The 15,802-nt window shown below is 42.8% G+C and overlaps 1 protein-coding gene across 3 annotated transcripts in view; it reads right to left on the reverse strand.

Annotated features, from left to right (window-relative positions):
* EHBP1 (EH domain binding protein 1) overlaps window positions 1-15,802 on the reverse strand; it is a 297,594-nt gene that overhangs the window by 56,534 nt on the left and 225,258 nt on the right. For all 3 annotated transcript variants that reach the window (XM_070933087.1, XM_070933086.1, XM_070933088.1), the window contains 3 exons: window positions 13,573-13,708; window positions 13,309-13,415; window positions 10,867-10,990 (listed from right to left, as the gene is read on the reverse strand). In XM_070933087.1, coding sequence (XP_070789188.1) covers window positions 10,867-10,990; window positions 13,309-13,415; window positions 13,573-13,708 — 367 coding nt within the window. The remainder of the gene's footprint in view (window positions 1-10,866; window positions 10,991-13,308; window positions 13,416-13,572; window positions 13,709-15,802) is intronic.

The raw sequence follows: 15,802 nt of genomic DNA on the forward strand, positions 1-15,802 counted from the left end.
CAATCCCATGTATACCATAGAGATGCATACATGCGGCTTCTTGTAAACATTATAGGAATGAATGTATAGCAAAGCCTCTGCACAGAGAGACTGTGGACTGAATTACTTGTCTAAAACAGCTCTAGGTTGGTGTTAAACTACCTAATTAAGCCAATAAATATTTAAAGTATTAGTTAATGTTTTATACTCCTATCACAAACTGTTGGGTTTCAACATGAAAATGGAGCAAGGAGAGTTTTCTGCCAAATACATGAGAAGGGGCGTTGGTCCTACCTGAGCCGCACCTTCTCGTTGAGTGGAGATAGCAGCCAGTATGGGTAGTACTCGCCCAATCAGCCTGAAGGACTGAGTCTGTCAATAATGTTAAGTCCCGTCCTTGTTGCCGGGCAGACCAGCTTTTGGCGAAGAACTGAGAGGCAGAGACTCGGCGTGTGGGAGAAGAGAGAAAGACAATCAACAGAAGGCAAGCGGGAAGCAGAGAAATAGAAAGACCAGACTGGCACAGGGAGGGCCTGGCTGCTGTCTCCACTCAACGAGAAGGTGTGTCTCAGGTAGGCCCAACGTCCCTTCTTCATTGAGAGTGGAGACAGCAGCCAGTATGGGACATACCCAAGTTCACTGTCCTGAGACCTGGGGGGGACCAGGCTGGTCCGAGACATCCTCCCCGGAAACAACCCGCTGCAACACCTGTCATCCAAATGCAGCCTTTGCTGATGCAAACTTGTCAGTTTATAGTGACGTATAAATGGGGCCGGTGAGGTCCACGTAGCCGCTCGACAAATCTCCAGCAATGGGGCCTGAGTAGCCCAGGCCACCGACGTGGCCGCACTGCGGGTGGAGTGCGTAGTCAGATGGGAAGGCCGCGGAAGAGAGCAGAAATCGTAAGCCAAAGTGATAGTCTGCCAGATCCAGCGGCCGATGGTAGAAGACGAAACCTTGTGACCCAAGGAGACGGGTAAGAAGGAAACAAACAGGGTTCCGAACGTCGGATGGCAGCAGTCCTCTTAAGATAAATCCGCAGCGCCCGCCTGACATCCAAAGTGTGCCAACAGCGTTCACGAGGATGAGAAGGGCAGGGGCAGAAGTTCGGGAGTATCAACTCTTGCGAGCGATGAAAAACAGAATTGACCTTCGGCACAAAAGTAGGGTCCAATTGGAGAACCACGTGGTCCGCGTGGAACAGAGCAGCAATCTCCGAAATGCAGCGAGCAAACGTTATGGCCACCAAGAAGGAGACCTTACAAGACAGTAGGCGGAGACTCGTTGTCCGTAGAGGCTCATACGGAGGACCCATAAGTGATTCGAGAACTAAGGGAAGATCCCAAGTAGGGTAAGGGTGCAGAACCGGAGGAGATAGGTTCGTTGCACCCTGGAGAAAACGGCGGATCAGAGGGTGTTGTGCCAAAGACAACAGTGAGCCGCAGGTAAGTACAGACGAAATAGCCGCTATTTGGCGACACAAGGTGTTAGGCGAAAGCCCCTCGGAGAGACCTTTCTACAAGAAAACCAGGATGTTCAAACGGAGACCTGGAGAGCGGATACACCGTTTTGGTCACACCATGAGCAGAAGGCCCGCCAGGTAGCAGAATAAATAGAGTCCGTTGACGGGCGTCGCGAGGCCTGGATTGTATGAATAACATCCCCAGGAATGTCTGCGCCTCTCAAAGAGAGCTGCTCAACCTCCAAGCAGTCAGACCGAGCCAAGAAAGGTCCGGAAGGCTCAAGGTCCCCTGAGTCAGAGCATCCACTTCCAGAGGAATGCGCCAGGAGGGAGTGACCGAGAGAGAGACTAAGTCCGCAAACCAAGCCCTCTGGGGCCAATAAGGAGCCAGGAGAACCACCTCTGCACGTCCGCACAGGATTTTTTGGATGACCCTGGAAAGAAGGGACGTCGGAGGAAATGCATACAGGAGACCTTCCGGCCACGGAGCCCGAAGGGCATCGACGGCCTTCGCCTGAGGCTCCGGGTAATGGGCGAAGCGAGGCAGTTGAGCGTTTTAGTGCGTTGCAAAAAGGTCGAGAACTGGAGCACCGAACCAAAGGACCAACTGTTGAAAGATCCGAGGATGGAGACGCCATTCTGCATTGTCCATCTGTTGCCTGCTCAACCAATCGGCTTGAGTATTGGTGACCACGGAAATGTATTCCACCCGAAGGGAGCTGAGGTGACGTTCTGCCCACAGACCCAACTTCATTGCTACAGACAGCAGAGACTTTGACCTGGTGCCTCCTAATTTGTTCAGGTGCGCTTTGGCAGTGACATTGTCCGTGAGCACTAGTACATGGGCTCCGGAAACAAGGTGACGAAAAGCTCTGAGCTTCAGGAAAATTGCCTGCAACTCCAACCAATTGATTGGACAACGAGCCTCCAACTCGTTCCACATCCCCTGCGCTAACTGACCTCCACAATGGGCTCCCCAGCCCCGAAGACTGGCATCCGAGGTGACCATCACCTGCTGGGGTTCGAGAAAGAGACAGCCCGACAGGGCCGGGGACCTCCACCACCTGGGAGACCTGCGAACCGAGGAGGGAACAGGAACCGGCCTGGCTGACGTATCTTTGCCCACCTTCTGTAAAGGTAAGAGAAACCATTGAAGCTCCCGGCCGTGGAGCTGTGCCCAGGAAACAATGGCTATGGCCGATATCATCTTTCCTAAAAGTTGAGAAAGAACATACGGTGAAACCGCCCGACACACTTCAATCCTAGGTACCAACTCCCACAAGCTATCTTGTCGCTCTGGAGATAGAAAAACTCGACCCTGAACCGAATCAATCAGGGCCCCCAAGTGTATCAGGGAAGTAGAGGGAACCAAGTGGCTCTTCTCTAGATTGATGGAGAACCCATGGGAAGCCAACGTCTCCAGGGTGAGCTGAACATCTAGTATAACCTGTTGAGGGGAAGAGGATAAAACAAGAATATTGTCTAGGTAGAATAGGAGTCTAACTGAACGAATCCTGAGGGAAGCAGCCAAGGCTGCCAATGTCAGGTTTTTAGGCTTCTTCAAATAAATTGCATTGCAAACAAAGTCTTTTATAAAACAAACTTTCATTTTATTAAGCACAGCACTTTTTACATCGACTCGTTGCAGCCGGCACTGATGTGCTGCCCAAAAACCCCTCCTCTTCCTTCCCCCACTCCTCTGCATTCATTGGCCATCTTCCCAATCATTCATCCCTAATCTACTGCTCCAATTCAAGGAATTTCCCCTCACCCATCCATCTCCTAGGGGACATTATCTCCAGAGGAAATAAGTAGGTGAAAGGCAACCGTCCCATTGCAGACGGCTGCGTTCTCCTTCTATGTCAGCAGTAGGATAAATGCATCTTGACGTGCTGACATCCGGCCCCTCCCCTTCATTTCTCCAGGGAGGCCTGGAGGCTAGGATAAATGCATCTTGACGTACTGACAGCCAATACCTTTGTAAAGGTACGGGGGGTGGAAGAAAGACCAAAAGGTAAGGCCCTGTATTGGTAATGGACCCCCCGTAACAAAATCTCAAATACCGTCTATGGGAAGGGAGGATAGGGATGTGCAAATAGGCCTCTGTAAGGTCTATTGAAGAGAGGAGATTGCCCCTCCTGACACCGTCAAGTATAGATCTAAGCGATTGCATCTTAAATTTACGGTATATGACATACCGATTTAAGCGTTTTAGGTCAAGAATGGGTCTCCACCCCCCCCCGAGGACTTCGGCATGAGAAACACATGGGAATAAAATCCCGTCCCCTTTTGATCAGGAGGCACAAGTTGGATAGCCCTGATCGCAAGGAGATGCTGAACCGCAGAGTCCATAAGGGACCTCTTTTTGGCATTATGAGAAAGCGGACAGCAGACAAATGTACTCGGGGGGGGGGAAGGGCTCTAAAGCGTCACCAAACAGTCGTGACCCCCTGAAGGGAATGGAAGCTAGAAGCCACTTATGTCTGGCATCCGCCTGCCAATGGCAGAGCCAGACCAAACGACTGACAGCGACAGTGGAAGCCAAGGATTTGGTGGCAAAACGTGCGGCGTTAAGGGTTGAATCCGCCGAAAACTGGACCGCCGCCACGATCTTATTGAGGTCCTGCTTGGCTCGAACATCCTCAGGGGACAACTTCTCCTGCAGTTGGTGCAGCCATAGCAAGGTGGTGCGGTTGAAGGACGCCACAGAGGCGGCCCTAATCGCCCACGCCGACCCTTGATGCGCCTTCTGGAGAACCGAGTCCGAACGACGCTCATCAGGTCACAAGCCCTCATCGGGATCTCCCGGAATGTTGGTATTAGGCAAGAGAGCAGCAACTGGAGCATCCACAGACGGGAGCTGGAGGAGTGAGTCCAAGTCAGAAGTGATGTTAAAATTCTTCCGGTCGGTAGACAAAGGAAGGGGGGCCGAACCCGGCGAAGACCACTGCCGTTTCATGACATCCAAGAAGAGAGGAGGCGTAGGTATGGTCGTGACCTGTTTCACTGGCTCTGCAAACATAGGGTCCAAAGTCCCAGGGGGAACAGAAACAGCAGGCTGAGTCGCCGGAGAAGACAGCTGGGCCGTGTTCACAGCCTTGAAGAGCAGTGACTTAAACAAAGTCTGTGGAAATAGGCCAGAAAAAGGCGGTTGCTCCGGAGGGAGGTTTTCATCATCCGACAAACCTGAGTCACTGTAGGCGGCTTCAGACAGAGTAGAAATATGACTAGCGTGCAAACACGAAGGAGATGCAGGAGCCCTGGTTGACACCTGGTCCGAGGAGCGTGGCTGCTCAGGAGAGACAGACCGCACGGAACCAGAAACGCTGGGAGGACGAAGCCCAGCCGCCAGTGATTTCTGTACTGCAGCCTCAATGAGTTGGTCTGGAAGCAGTTGACAAGACAATGCTTCTGAAGGAGGGGTATGAGCTGGAGGCGGTGGAGCAGAAACCCACGTCGCTTCAGTCTGCGGTGTGGCCGAAGGTGTAGAGGAACCAGTGACCCACAGGTCCGAAGTGGATATAGCAATCGGGCAATCCCGAAGAGAAAGCTGGTTCGGAGTTGTCGGACGAGGGTCCCGCACAGAGTCCAAGGCTTCGGAATTCACAGGTGCAGGAACAGTAGTCGACAGGAGATTAGCACTCGCCTTATCACAAAGCTTTGTGAGAACCTTGTCTCTGCGCTTTTCCACCTTGGAGGAAGTACCGCCATGTTTGTGACTTTTGTGATGGGAGTGCGAAGCCTGGGTAGGAGGCAGCGGTTCAGTATGAGCCTGGGTGGAAGGTTTCTGGGCAACAGACGAGTTATCTGAGTGCCCACAATCAGTAGGGCCGGTCTTCTGACCATGCTTTGATTTAGACAGCGCCTTCGGCATACTGTCAGAATGTAGTCAAGGCAATCCAGCCACAGGCCAATTGACAAAAAAAGGGCAGCGTCAATAGAGAAGGGGGAGTGCGGAAACTCCACAAATAACACCTCGTGGTAGTAGGGAGGCAAATGGAGCGCAAAAGCTCCACAAAATGGCCACCGCGCCTCCTTCAAGAAAAAAACAAAATGGCGGATGGCACTGTTGTTTGAAGACTTGTCCCTAGGGAGGAGAGCTGCCAAGCTGCCAATGAGTGGGGGCGCGAAGCTCCACAAAACAGTAACAGCCGGCTCGAGAGGGCAGAAGGCACTGCAGAATACAGTCACTCAAGGAGATGGCGGGAGCATGAAGCTCCACTGAGGCGAAGCCCAGCTGATCGTCGGTCGTGCCTTCAAAGCACTGCACAAGCGCCCAGGATAGACGGCCAAACCGCTTGCTCAGTAACTGACAGGTAAGCCGCAATCCACAAGTTCAAGTGGCTTAAGTCTCCAATTTAAGCCCGATCGGCGATGCAGATAGCTAGGAGCTGAACTAAACTGTTGCGAAGAAGCGCTGCTCCAAACGGCGCGAAAGGGTGCAAAATGGCCACCGCCGCCCCAACGGCGCGAAAACTGGCCGACAAGCAAGCAGTAGTTAGTGGCACGGCCGGTAGAGAAGGGGCCCGATCCAGCAAGGGCTCCGGCTAGTGCCAGCTGCGATCCCTGGCAAGCTTTGAAGAAACCCCCCCAAGGGATTCTCCCCCGAAGGGAGAAAAAACCTTTTCAGTCATCAGGTAATAAAGTCCCGATACACAGGCTAATAATAACTCACAATACAGTCCAAAGGCAACCAGAATCCAAAGGATAAAGAAGAGTTCGTAGTCAAACAAGCCAAATCGAAAAAACACCAGAAATCCAAAAAATCAGAAGGCAATTTAAGAAATATAGGAAGAGCTAGAGACCCACACGCCAGTCCTGACTGAAGGATTGAGTCAAAAGCTGGTCTGCTCGGCAACAAGGACGGGACTTAACATTATTGACAGACTCAGTCCTTCAGGCTGATTGGGCGAGTACTACCCATACTGGCTGCTGTCTCCACTCTCAATGGAGAATTGGCTAAAGCAGACACTTCATTAAATTTTAATTTGGAATGTCCCTTTGTTAAATCAAAACAAAAACTACTGATAAAAGTAGAAAGAATAGCATAGCATAGCATAGCATAGCATAGCATAGCATAGCAGAGCAGAGCAGAGCAGAGCAGAGCAGAGCAGAGCATAGCATAGCATAGCATAGCATAGCATAGAAGGGACCTTGGAGGTCTTCTAGCTAGTCCCTTGCTCAAGAAGGAGAACCTATACCATCTCAGATAAGTGATATTAGTCAGAATATGTGACCAATTAATTTATAGATTCTGTTGCCTTTGGCCTGTGACTGTTTTGGATGCTACACACATAGAATTCTTGTTCCAATGAGAACCATGGGAAAGTCAAAATAATGAAATGAAAGATCTAATAAATTAAAAAAAAAAAACCACCCTGTTATGGTTCACAATGGATATCTTAAAGGGGGAAATATATATTATAGATCTGACATGTCATACTTCATGAAAAATGTGTTCTACTCAGTGGTGGGTTTCTACCGGTTTGCCCCGGTTCAGGTGAACCAGTGGCGGCGGTGTGAGGCTCTGCTCACCCGCCTGGATGTCATCAAAAATGCTCTGCGCATGGGCAGAAGGTTCTGTGCATGTGCAGAAACATCACAGACAAGCAGAGCACGCGCACAGGTGCACTTACGTTTCCGAACCGGTAGCAAAGATAAGTGAAACCCACTACTGGCTCTACTGGAGAGATAGAGTATGTACAAATTCTTCAAAGAACACGACTTTCAAACTATGGCTTAGATAGTGACTATTGCATGAGAAAAAATTGAGATAACAGTTTGATGTCTCTTATAAACCTTAAAGAAAAAGGATCAGAAACCATGGTTTAAAAATAAGTAAAAAAATAAGTAAAGTGATTACTAAAAGCCAATATGGGTTTGTTAAAAACAGATCATGCTAGACAAACCTTATTGTCTTCTTTGACAAAGTGACTAAATTAGTGGATTGGGGAAATGCTGTGGATATAGTTTAATAAAACATTTGACAAAGTAGACCATAGCCTACTTCTTAATAAGATAGAAAAATGTCGGACAGACAGCATCACCACCAATTCCCAATTGGCTGGCCAACCTTACTCAGTGGGTAGTTCTCAATGGAACTGCATTTATATGGAAGGAAGCATGCAGTGGGGTAGCTCAAGGCTCTGTCTTAGTCCAAGTACTCTTCACCATCTTCACAAATGATTTAGATGAAGGGATAGAAGGGAAATTTGCAGATGATATCAAGCTGGGGGAAATTGCAAACATATTCAAAAGGATCTTGACAGACTTGAGTATTGGGCCCTATACAACAAGATGCAGTTCAATGGTGAAAAGCTAAGGTCAACAGTAGGTCAACAGTAGTAACTGTGAGAAAGATCTAAGTGCTCTAGTGGACCACCACTTAAATATGAGCCAGCACTGTGCTGCAGCTGCCAAAAAAGCTAATGCAGTCCTAGGTTGCAACAAGAGAGGGATAGTTTCAAGATCACGGGAGGTGACAGTGCCACTTTATATTACACTAGTGAGACCATACTTGGAATACTGCAGCGAGTTCTGGTCACTCCAATAAAAAAAACTTACTGAGGCCCTAGAAGGAGTGTGGAAAATAGCAACAAAGATGATAAGGGGTCTGGAGGCTAAACTGTCTGATGAATGGTTGAGGGAACTACATATGTCTAGCCTATCAAAGAGAACTATTAGCGGTCACATGATAGCTGTCTTCCAGTACTTAAGGGGCTGTCACAGAGAAGAGGTGGTTGACTTATTCTCTGAAGCACCAGAGGGCAGGACAAGAAGTAATGGTGGAAGACCATCAAAGAGAGATCCAACTTAAAACTAAGAGGACATTTCTTGACAGTGAGAACAAATATTCAGTGGAATGGCTTGCCTTCAGAAGTTGTGGGTGCTCCATCACAGGAGTGTTTCAAGAGAAGATTGGATAACCATTTGTTTGGAATGGTATAGGGTCTTAGTTCCAATAGGGGGTTGGACTGGAAGACCTCCAAGGTCCTTGTTATTCTATGTTCTATGTTTTCCCCTCACACAGTTCGTAAGTAAGAATTGGATGATGATGGATCATTACTCTTACATTTTTAGGACCGATGGTATTGTTTAGAAATATTTTTGAAGCACTCAAAATAATTTTAAAAACAGATGCCCAAAGGTCCAACTGGCTCATGTTATTTGACAGAATCAAGGTTGAAGAAGGTTTGAGCTGACATGCTCAGGATTCTGGGATCATGCTATCTTAAAAATCAGAGAGTACTTACAGATAGTAATACTATAATACTATAATATCCCCGCAAACATCTTACTGAGCAACCTTCTGGAATTCAGTAAGCAAACTGACTGGGGCAGGTAAATTGAGCATACCCTGCTTAACCTGATCTACCAGTTCATTTTTCAGTTGTACCTTTCAAACTAGTCCATTTCCTCCATGGAGGCAATTTTGGATTAAAAAATTTGCTGGCAAAAGGGTCCCATGAAATGCTGGAGGGATCCAGGAAATGTATAAAAGAAGATTCGCCACAAAAGTTTTTGTCACAAAGAAAACAGAAAACAATGTCACAAAAACAGTCTGAAGTTGATAATTTAAAATCCAACCTAGAAGATAACTGGCATTTGATTGATTCAGTGAATGCAGAGCAGTTGGCGGCAGAAAAATAATCACAGGGAAAGAAAACAGAATAAGATCTGGTGGGCAAAGAATCATATTTAGGCAAGGCAACAACACAGAAGGGTATAAATATGCACATCTTGGATGAGCAAACCAGAGAGGAAAAATATTTCAAAGGAAGCTGTAGAACAGTGACTTTTCCCATCCTCAATATCGGTGTTAATACACAACCAATTGTATTATTTTTTTTTGTTGAATAAGTAACAGCTGGGAGTAGTAGTCAGTCCAACTGAAGACAAAATAGGGATAAAAAAAGGAGATGGGATATTAAATCCTCTTTCAGATGGATTACATTTTCAACAACTTAAAAGAAATCCCTGTTACACCTGAAGTGTTTGAATGACATTTTTTCATTGATGTTAAAAAATATCCCTGACCATTTATCAGGTTGATTCTGTACAAGTTACAGCAGTATTTAATCATCAGGTCACATTCACCTTCTAAATCAGCATTTCTTATAAATTCTACAATCCATTTTCGTGAATTTAAAGGAGAGGAACATGAGTTTTTCTATATAGAGCAATAAGCAATAACATTGCTGTTATAATTTTATATTTCAGTAAACGGAAGTTGCAAACAAGTCATTTTAAAAAAAAATTATTGAATAAATAGAAAATCTTAGAAAAACAATATTAAAAAATAAGTTTTATTGCAAGTTTTTTTTAGACTAGTATCTACCAGAAAAGATGATCTGGTGCATATAGTTTATATTTCTACTATACTTGAATAAGTTTATTCCTTTTCATATTAAATCAATTAGAAGAAAAGAGAGTTCAGGTAGATAGTGACTAAAAATAAAAAAAAATGCATATCTTAATGGACAAATGCTGCTTTTTCATCTCATCATTATATTGGATTTAACATACTTGATATAATGCCTTGAACCCTTACACAGTGTAAATTAATAACAGCATCTGCCTAGAATTTTTAGTTAACTTCAATAATTTACAGGCTTCCTGTGTACAGCCAGCTTTTTAAGATTGTGGTAACATTAGCCTGGAGGTATATTAGCTTTACAGATACATGGGGTGTGAAACAAATTTCCTTCCACTGTGGATTACTTAAGTTTCCATTATGAGGCCTGCATTTGTTTTGATGTATGTGATATTGGTGAATCTCTCTCTTACAACACATCATCTGCAAAAGCAATCTCTATTATTATAGTTTTCTAGTATTTATTATGGCCTGGATTTTGCCACAGCAGTATAGTTCACAAAATCCCAACTGTATCTTTCAATCCCTTTTTTTATGTACCAGTTAACACAAAGTATTACACACTTAAAAAAACAAACAATCTGGGGGGAAAAAGTGGAGCATCAGTAACCAGATAGTATTCTCAAATTTCAGTGATCTAGTCAGCGGAGTCTTCCCCCTATGTACTGTGCTCTGTTTCATGTGGTACACGGCTTTAGCTGGCCAAATCATCCCCCCCGCCTCCCCCCCCGAATCAGTAGAACAGTGAAGATCTCTCTCTCTCTTTTAGCAGTGGCATATCAATGAGGCACAGATGTGTATTCCAACTCTGCATGGATGAGCACACTGTTCAATAGTGCTGGCTCACACAGTATCAGGGCAAGTTATCACTTCCCATGAAGGCACTCTTATCACCAGGGCCCAGAGTGGTGGCTGCAAATCGCAGCCTTTTTATTTTCAAGGCAGTTTTGCTGAACATTCAAGCTTCAAAGATTCACACTTCCAAAACTCTATAAGAGTTTGTGAACGCTCAATTTGCCAAAACTGTTTACAGTGTAATTGGGCACCGTACCTGTGTCCATGAGATAGCGAAGGCGCTTCTCCACCAGCGCGGCACGGGTGTCAATTTGCTTTTGCTCATTCTCTAGTGCTGCCAATTCTCCTACAACATACTGACTGGTGTCTTTGAACCCTTTCTGTTAAAAAGAACAAACAACAAGAAACTACATCACTTGTTAAGTTGCATTTTTTCCCCCTCAGAAACACTTAGTAAGACACTTACTTAAATATTCGTGATTCCAAAAAACGAATCACAATTCATACATGCCACCTATTTGCCAAACTTTATTATGAGCAATATTGGGTTAAATTGTTATTCAATGAATGTTAGTTTTTATAATTTCAAACTTTCTCATTGTCTTTTAAAATTCTAATTAGAATTTAAAAACCTTTTTGAGCTAAATCGTCTTAAGAGGGTTGAATTATAAATGAAAGTTTTTAGTTCACTTTAACTCATTAAACCTTCTCCATGAAAAAAAAAAATGACTTTCATGCAATTTTATAAGACTGGTTTATAAAGATATTCTGGTTTTGGTATCCTCCGACTTCAACTTCTTTGATAATAAGTTATTTAGAAAAAAAACTATGTTTTGTCTCAAAAAGAGAAATGTCTTTCTCAGATCACTGAATTAGAGTTGTAATAGAGGCATATGAAAAAATATTCACGTTGCATCTTCTAACATATACAATATATAAAGGGAAAGCAGCTAAAAACCATTTAGCTCAAAATCACTTTAATTAATGGCAATATATTATATTATATTATATTAATTATATTATATTATATTTTAATTATATTATAATCTCAGCTTTTGCTCTGCCAATGAAGAACTAAGATGAGAGAGGAACTTCCTTCCCTTTGCTGAAATTTTGGAATAATCCATAAGCCTATTCAAGACCCTAATTAAGACTCATGGATGCACACTAAAACTTACTTTCCTTCACAAATATTTTATCTTTCCAAAGAGAGGTATATAGAACAATCATATTTTCATAAGAACCTTAATCCTAACAGATATGATTGTTTCTCTCCTATTCCCTAACTTGTTACTGGAAAAGAGAGCCAATAATAATAATAAATGATTGTGATGCTGATCTCACCAATCTCTATATTGGTGAGCTTAATGGTTCAATACCGAAAAATAGTACTAAAATTGAAAATCAGAAGAAAGTTCATTTAATAGTATATTTCTGCCACCTAAAAAATTGCATAGAAGTTTTGATGTTGGGCATGCATGAGAATTCATTGTTTCTCCCCACAACACTCATGGGGGAAAAAAAGTTCTAAAGTAAGTTTGCTTTAGTTATCTCAACCAAACTTGGTTGTTGCAGTCTTTTGCATGTATTAAACAAAAACTATGGGAGGAGGAACATCAATGAAAAGCAACTGCATGCCATCCTCTTTGATTTACTGAAAAGAATACAAAGCTCTGCTATTGCTAGGCTCTCAGGACTGTGTAGAATATTATTAGATTAAACAGAATGCTGTGTCAGGGTGAAACTTTCTAAGAGTTCATATCCACAATTTGCATATATATTATGAACTTGCTAAGCAAGATCTCTTCAACTCTATTAAAGCCCAACTGTTCTAAAAGAAAAAGAAAAAAAATTATCAGCGGGAAAATACTAAGATGTATAGGCACTGAGTGTAAGGATTAGAAAACATATTCTCTAGATGAAACTGAGTTTCATCTGAGAGAGCAAAAACACTCTACTGACTTGGAAAACAATAGAAAGCAATAATTGACCATTGTAGAAAATTATGTGGCGCCTCTAGTCAAAATAAAAAGAAAAGGAAAAATATCCTAGAAATAAAACATATTCAGGTCAAACTTGTTCCTCCTGCTTCCGTCCTATAGCTGTCCATCAAAAGCAGTTTTTTCCCTGCGGTCTATCAAATATTTCCCTCACAAATCAATTTTACACATGATCAGCCCATACCCCTACTGAGCTGAACCTCCCCGTTAATTAAGTGAAGAAATTACCATATATATTATATTAATGCAAACATCATTCAGCTAGTAATTCACGGCTGATCTGGATAATGGAAAGGTTGAACACCCATTAACCCAAGCCAACAAAATGGGTTGGCTGAGAAATTCTAGCAGGTCTCATGTGACTTTTCCCTCTAACTGCAGCTCTGCAGTATCTGCTATTGTAATAATTAAAATCCTCCCGGTCGATCAATACTGGAATCTCTTTATGGGAAGTGCCCTGATGGAAATGTCTCAAGGAAGCTGGAGCTGCGGAACTCTGAAAAATTCATTTTTTTATCTGACAATTATCACCACGCTGCAGACTAATTCAACAGCACAGCCCTCTCACTCTGCTTTGAATGCAATGGAGATTGACATCTAAGAAAACCTAACATCTCATTTTAACAAATAAAGGCACTATTTCCACATACAGTTGAGAATTATCAGCAATCATGAAACCAGATAAAAAATTAATATACATTAAGCACTTCATCTTCTGATGGCTTCCTCTGAGTTTCAGTTATCGCTGCCTTCTCCTCATTTCCTTTCTTTATATCTTCCTGTATTGATCTCTGCCTTTTCATCTCTTGAAAAAAAAAAAAAAGGAAAGACATGAAAAATTATTTCAATACTTGATATTTGTGTATTGAAAAGTGGGCTCACATTATTATTTATTGTTAAATATTATTAAGTCATAAGGTTGGGAATGGAGGAGAATATTTTAAATGAATATTTCTGCCTACCTGGTCTGTTTTCAACGTATTGACTGAATGACTGAAGCTGCGTTTTTCTGACTGTTGAATCCTTGCTAAAAACAACAGGACTTCTAAAACGTTCAGCTGCTTTTTGTAATCGCTCAGCATGTTCCTCTGTCTCATTCTGCCAGAAAAAACAAAACAAAAACAAAACTGAGCATCATATTCTATTGTTTAGAAATGCAAACAGGGTAATTGGAAAGGTGTATTTCAGGAGAAGAGAAAACCCCACTACTCAGATGCTTGTGTCAGATAACAATTTTACTATGAGCCAAAAATGTATGGAACCCCCGAAAAGAGATTTTGGCAAAATAAACCCCTTTGGCTATTAATCTGGCAATAGCACTTCAGCTGTGGTTGTCTGCTAAGATCTGTTAGCAACATCCACTGTGACTTGAGGCAAAGCTGGACTCAGAAGATTACCATTTGCCAACTGGATACCCAGAGCACCATGTATATATTAGGGTTCCTAGAACAGCATGTATATTTTTAAGCATCGTATCTCTGTTTAATTTACATACTGCCTCTAGTCTTTTGCACACATGATTTGCCCCAGTAAAAAATTGTGTCATTCTGAATGGAGCCACATATTTTTTCCTGAATAATATGAAGGATCATTTCTAATGTTATATCCATTGAGATGACTACTGCTTGATGACAAATAAAAAGTAAGGTTATAGTCCCAGTGAACTATGTTTCATTAGTTATAACTTTATGAATCCAGATTTATAAATAAAACCTTTGACAGCTCCGGAAACTACAATTACCATTTTCCGGAGCTTCCTATGGTAATACATTCAAATGGGTCTATCAATGTGAAATATCCCAGAAGACTAAACCATTGCCGTGTGTGGAAACTGCAGATACCGAGATGCTGTGTACCAAACAAATATTTCATTTTATACCTAATCTATTATTATTTTTATTAAGTGTTTTGAAAGTAAATAGGGAAAGGCTAAGATGCATGACTAATAGCTAAGCCTGCTGAATGCTGAAACTGGTTATCAAAAGCTACCAAGACTTTGCCCTTCCTCTGCATTGAGACAATTGGTAATGAGGGAGTTCTCCAATGGCCTATTCTCTAGCCTCAAGGAGGCCTGGGATACAGAATTCTCCAGGGAAGGTAACAGTTTATCCTTTTCCACAAACACAGAATGCCTATTTATAAATGTGTAAACTGCATTTTATTAGAAACATAAATCCAAGTCAATGCTGAAAGCTCTAAGAGAACAGATGGACATATTTTTTCATGCAGCATTAAAGAAAGTGTTCGAATCCAGCTATACTTATTGTTGCACTTACTAAAAAAAAAAAGGGGGGGGGAGGGGAACAGAACAGAAATGAAAGATCCTCTCCTTCATACAAATGTGTGAAATTAGAACAAAAACTATTTTGCTGGTGTGTGTGAGGGTGCCATCTTAACTGAATGAAATTGTCCTAATGAGGGAACTAGTCAGCCATTTATGGAGCTAATTTTTTAAAAGCATCCCTCATTCTAGAATTATTTTTTCAACAATCCAGATGCTATGATTTCATTCTTCGAAGAAAAGGATCTCTTCGAGTTCTTCATACAATATCCATCTGACAGTCGAAATGCAAGTCTTTAGTAAAATAAACAAACATGGCTAATTTTTTAGGCCTGGCAACATGTTAAAATATCAGTGTGATTAGCCAGTAAATCCCATTTTAAGAAGCCTTTTTATGACTAGGGACTTCTGCCACTTTACAAATGTATTCCTCTAAGCCCACTAATTCAGTTAGCCTTTTCAATCCATTGTATTATTCCAAGGCCAGCTTCATTTTGCATTAAATCCACTGCAGAAAGCTAAATTGAACGCAAAAAATCAGACTTGATCCAAGCTTCTCTTTGTTCAAAGATAGAGACTGAAAGCCCTCTGCTGCTGCTGCTGCTGCTGCTGCACACTTTCATCACCAATTTATCGGAACCGACAGTGTAAAGGAAAAAGCAATGAAAGTCATTGTTTTGAGACTTCAAAGCATCTCTGTATCTGGGGAAGGAAATCCTTTCACTCAGCAGGGCATGCACCCCCAGTCTGCAGGTGGGTGAAAAGTTATACAAGTGGACTGTACTCACAGCCATCCAAATCTTTTCCCTAAGGAGTAATAGCTATGACTAATGAAGACAATAAGCTGAGTAGATGCACCAACAAATCTATCAAAGCCTATGTACATAGAGAGAATTTCCTGCCACTGACAA

This window comes from Pituophis catenifer, unplaced genomic scaffold (genome assembly GCF_029215685.1).
Source record: "Pituophis catenifer annectens isolate HBS135680 unplaced genomic scaffold, rPitCat1.0.hap2 SCAF_1, whole genome shotgun sequence".
Taxonomy (NCBI): domain Eukaryota; kingdom Metazoa; phylum Chordata; class Lepidosauria; order Squamata; family Colubridae; genus Pituophis; species Pituophis catenifer.